The 5,036-nt window shown below is 43.0% G+C and overlaps 1 protein-coding gene and 1 long non-coding RNA gene across 2 annotated transcripts in view; one reads left to right on the forward strand and one right to left on the reverse strand.

The window, feature by feature from the left end:
* NDFIP2 (Nedd4 family interacting protein 2) overlaps positions 1-762 on the reverse strand; it is a 79,644-nt gene extending 78,882 nt beyond the window's left edge. Inside the window, exon 1 of the mRNA XM_011997296.1 lies at positions 101-762. Within this exon, the coding sequence (XP_011852686.1) occupies positions 101-264 (164 nt within the window). The 5' untranslated portion in view covers positions 265-762. The remainder of the gene's footprint in view (positions 1-100) is intronic.
* LOC105551875 lies at positions 237-4,425 on the forward strand. The gene is made up of 3 exons (XR_001007911.1): positions 237-316; positions 1,529-1,628; positions 4,170-4,425. It is a non-coding gene; the product is annotated as an uncharacterized LOC105551875 (long non-coding RNA).
* Positions 4,426-5,036: the final 611 nt, after the last annotated feature.

Consider the following 5,036-nt stretch of genomic DNA (forward strand, 5'->3'; position numbering starts at 1 on the left):
ATTTTACTAGTGCTGCTCTGCAGTACTGGAGAAGACATGGAGATAAGCTGCCCAGATTCCCTTTCAAGAAAGCACACTCTGCCCAGCTGGAAGGAATGTGGCTGTCAGACAACTTCCAGTTGGTTGCTTTGTCAGGCCTCCCGCAACGGCCGCCGAGACCTCGGCGTTGGTCGCGGTTCCGCGGAGGAGCACCGGGGCGCCGCGCGCGCTATTGAGCATGCTCGGACCGCTCGCGCAGACTCGCTGGCTCCGCCGGCGTCCCATCCGCGCCGCCAGTGGGAGGGTGTAGCTGGGTGGGAGGAGATGGAAAAGTAAGGCAAGTCCGGGGGAGCTGTCTAGGTTGTCAACCTGTCGAGTGGGCGGTCGCAGAAGGCGCGCGGGGGGCGGGAATGACCCGTCCTTGATTGGTCTTTTCTATGTGCGCGACTCTCGCGCAGGCACGAGCTAGTGCGCCTTCTCACCACACAGAGACAGAGGCTGACAAAGGCATGGGGCCGCGTTCCTAGAACACCTGAGGACAGGTCGCCCGGGTACCCGACACTTCCTCGTATTACTCACCCAGCGTAGGACGTGGGGAGGAGATTCATCTCTAGAATATTGCTAAAACGCTTATTCAAAATCATTCGTAAGATAAGGGATTTTTAAAAGACTAATACAGAGTAGTTCTAGTTTACAGCAAAATTGAGAAGTTACAGAGATATCCCATATACACTTTGCTCCTACGCATGCATAACCCCACCCCCAACCCCGCCATTATCAACATCCCCCACTAGAGTGGTACATGTGTTACAATTGATGAACCCGAATTGACACATCATCATCACTGAAAGTCCATAGTTACCTTGGGGTTCACTCAGGTTGTTGTATGCTCCTCGAGTTACGACAAATGTGTAATGGCAGGTATTCATCATTGTAGTATCCTACAGAGTTATCCACTGCCCTGAAATTCTTCTGTGGGATGATTAGAGACGGGGTCTCACTATATTGCCCAGACGAGTGCAGTGGCTGTTCTCAGGCACAATCATGGCTCACTGCAGCCTCGAACTCCTCAGCCCAAGCTATCCACCTGCCTCAGCCTCTGGAGTAGCTGAGACTACAGGCACCAGCTCTTTGGTTACTTTTTAAATTTTTTTCCACTTTTTGGTAATAAGAGATTTAAAAATCCAACAGACTCTCCAGACAGCTCTCAAAGGAAGAGGTCTCTAGAGTTCTAGGTTACTGGAAGGACGTTAGAAGAAAGTAATGAAATCAGATAGGATTATTTTGTGGTAATACTCAATAATGCCAATGGATTTAACAGCAAGGAATCACTTGGGAGCATTGTTAATAGCATCTCAGTGTCTGGTTAACCACACATGACACGGCATAAAACATATTTCTCTAGCAAGTAGAAGAGTATGACAGAGCAGTGAAAAGTGCCTTTTAACCTGAAGACCAACGTTCTATACCCTCAAAACTATGGTGCTGCTTGATGTGGCCCAGCTATGTTTTTAAGATAACACCACATTTTCCCAAAATGATCTTACAGTGGAGCCCCCTGAAGGGAAGGAAAGGGATCTGGAGCCCCATTTACTTTATTTCCTTCATGAATGTCCAGAGGACATCCTTGAAATGAAGACTGCCACTGGGTGAGCCTAATCAACTGGTTAAAATAGCAAGATACAAAAAAACCCAAGAACTCTTTGAGAGATTGACAACTGAAAAGGTAAGCCTTCCTCGTAGTTCTTTTTAAAGCATTCATCAACTCTTCCTATTTGTGCCATTTTGACATGTCTAATAGTAGAAAGCATTACTGTGCTAACAATAAGAGGCAATGATATCTTATACTTAAATATTGTTAAACTTGCCTTGTTTTGATCTTAATGTATTCTAGTTTCTAAGCCAATAAACATATGCCGTTTTATTGGTATAACTGGTATAAACGCTCACTCTCACAATTTCCCTCCAAATGGTATTGCTTCTCGATGACCAAAACAACAGCCAGTGTCAGCAGACTGAAATTAGATCCTTATATCACTTACGATCTATAAGATTTATTTAGAACTTAATTTTATATGCATATGTATTTTCATTAATCATTCATGTGTTCATTTGTTTCTCAAATAGACGGCCGCTCAGAGCAGAGACCATTTCTTACACCCAACGCAGCACTGAGAACATAACCGTAAAAATCAAAGACCTGATGAAAAGCAGACATCTTGAATCCTGATAGAGTAACAGATTCTTTCTATTTTACCCTCCTCTCAGATTCCCTGAACATTTTGCTAATCTAGTGAAGTAACAAATTCAGCAGGAAAGCGTATTTTTAATGAGGAAGAGAAACGGGAAGGAGAAGTAGAACAACAGCTTACTAGTATAGAGCCCTTTCTAAGCCAGTACTATGCATCTATTATTTTAGCCTCACCACAACTTCATGATATAGGCACAATTGCACTCCTGGGTTAACAGATGAAGAGGGAAAATAAGGCACAAAGAGTTCCATGAACTTGGCTAATGCCAAATCACTAGTAGATGATGACAGACATCAGAGCCTCCACCATATTAAGCACTACATTAAGCTGATATTAAGTGTAATGTACCTAATAAAAAGAGTCCTTGTCTCTTTCTTCTTCCTAACCACCACTACTGTGAAACGTGAAGAAGACATAAAAAGATAGCAATGTATCACAAAGAGCCAATCTGACTTCTTTAAATCCCACCTTCTTGATCTATATAAAATAAGGATTCTTATTCATCATCCCCAAAAGAGCCATTCTGAGCTGCTTTTGCCCACTTTACAACTAAGCCCGTGTGACCTATAATGGACCATTACAAGCAGAGGCACTGAGTTGTCCCACTAGGAGAAACTTACTTGAGATGCGATGGGAATAACAATATTCTTGGCCGGGCGCGGTGGCTCAAGCCTGTAATCCCAGCACTTTGGGAGGCCGAGACGGGCGGATCACAAGGTCAGCAGATCGAGACCATCCTGGTTAACACGGTGAAACCCCGTCTCTACTAAAAAAATACAAAAAACTAGCCGGGCGAGGTGGCGGGCGCCTGTAGTCCCAGCTACTCGGGAGGCTGAGCCAGGAGAATGGCGTAAACCCGGGAGGCGGAGCTTGCAGTGAGCTGAGATCCGGCCACTGCACTCAAGCCTGGGCGACAGAGCTAGACTCCGTCTCAAAAAAAAAAAAAAAAAAAACAATATTCTTTACCATTTTACAGACCTTAAGCAACATCCAGTAATATTTTCAGTCTCTGGTATTATGGTGACAACTCTAGTTAGCTAAGGAATTTGCGGTGGTGCAGCACTAGAAGCTACCTCAAGTAGAATTGTAGAATGTTAGTGCACTTCACTAACGCCTCTCATTCTGGCCTGATCAATTTTCATCTCCAAACACACAGCCACCCAACATTTTACTAGTGCTGCTCTGCAGTACTGGAGAAGACATGGAGATAAGCTGCCCAGATTCCCTTTCAAGAAAGCACACTCTGCCCAGCTGGAAGGAATGTGGCTGTCAGACAACTTCCAGTTGGTTGCTTTGTCAGGGTCTTCCTCAGCTTTCAACCTGAGGAGGTGCTATTTTCAGGGTGGCACCCAGCCACTAACTGAGCAAGGCAGTGGTACAAGGCTCTGGCTATTTTTGCTAGACACTGAAGCCCTTTAAGGGACAAACTTTGCTTCAGAGTTCCCTGTGAAGCTGGCAGAGACTTTTCCAGCCCTGCAGCATGTTGTGACAGCTCGCCCTGCCCAGTCCTTTTTCTTTTCACAGATGTTGCTCCCCAGTGAATCTGTTGCACTTAAAACTTTATATCAGCATCTGCATCCTGGAGAACCCAACTAAGACAAGTACCAAGATGTATAGTGATAGAGGAGCATTATCAAAATTGTGTTAGATAATTACAACTATCATTCTACATGGTTGGTGTTTCATCTTCAGAATAACCCTCAGGACTCTACATTGTTAGCATTTTCTCATGTGGATTTAATGTATCCGTAAGCCTTCCTACTAAGAATGACTTTCATGTTGTTCTGTAGTGTGATGCTGTATAGAGGTCATGGGGATCTCTTTGCCTGGGGCGTACTTCCCATTGGGAACCCCTCCCACCTTCCCAGAAGCAGGGTCATTCCCTCTAGAGGTAAACTAGCAACTTAACATTCATCATCCTCTTTCTTATACTGTCAGATATATTGAGCTGCACACCCAAATGCCAGGATTCTTTGTTGGGATTCCCACCAGTTAAAGAGCAATAAGACATGCCATTGCCTACAGAAAGCCATCTACACAGGCCTAAATCACAGGGAGGTGATGTTCCAAATTTTCCTTACTACTTCACTGATTTTTAGTTTCTTATCATTTCCTTTACCACATAGAACTACTCAAAGTAGCTATTGATGGTTAGTGTGATCACAGATCTTAGTAATGAATCACATTTGGAATATGTATGGTTTTTGTATAATTACCTGTAGAATGACTAGAAAGAGGTAAAATTGTATTATCTGAAAATTTCTATCTCTACCTAATGAAAATTCACTAGCAATCATTTTCTGGACATTAAATTCTAAAGTGTATTTTAGAAAATATAAGAAACTATTGCTTTTCATATATAAATGAAAATTAACACAATAATGACTCCAGTTTTATCTCTGAAACTTTTATAATGTGTGTGTGTATATATATATATATTTTAATCAGTTTGTAGGCTTGAACCTCAGTTCAGCTTCACATAGTGTTTCTTATTTAACTGGTTCTGAGATTCCTGTCATCTGTTCAGCTCTATAATTTTAGAGAGGATATCTAAGTGAGCAATTTTAAAATCAAGTATCTACTTGTTTTTCCTCTCTTTATTCTCCTCCAGTATGTTGGAAGAATCTGAAATAAAACTTTTTATCAGTCCGGATTCAACTAGAGAAACAGAGTCAGTAGAAGACATACCTTAAAAGATTTATTGCAGGGAATTGGCTTACAGTTCTGTGGGCTGGTCCAGCAAGTCCAGAATCCACAGGGCAGACCCCTGTAACTCTAGGGTTGGAGTTGAAGCTGCTGTCTACA

Source organism: Mandrillus leucophaeus, unplaced genomic scaffold, assembly GCF_000951045.1.
Source record: "Mandrillus leucophaeus isolate KB7577 unplaced genomic scaffold, Mleu.le_1.0 Scaffold536, whole genome shotgun sequence".
In the NCBI taxonomy this organism is placed as follows: domain Eukaryota; kingdom Metazoa; phylum Chordata; class Mammalia; order Primates; family Cercopithecidae; genus Mandrillus; species Mandrillus leucophaeus.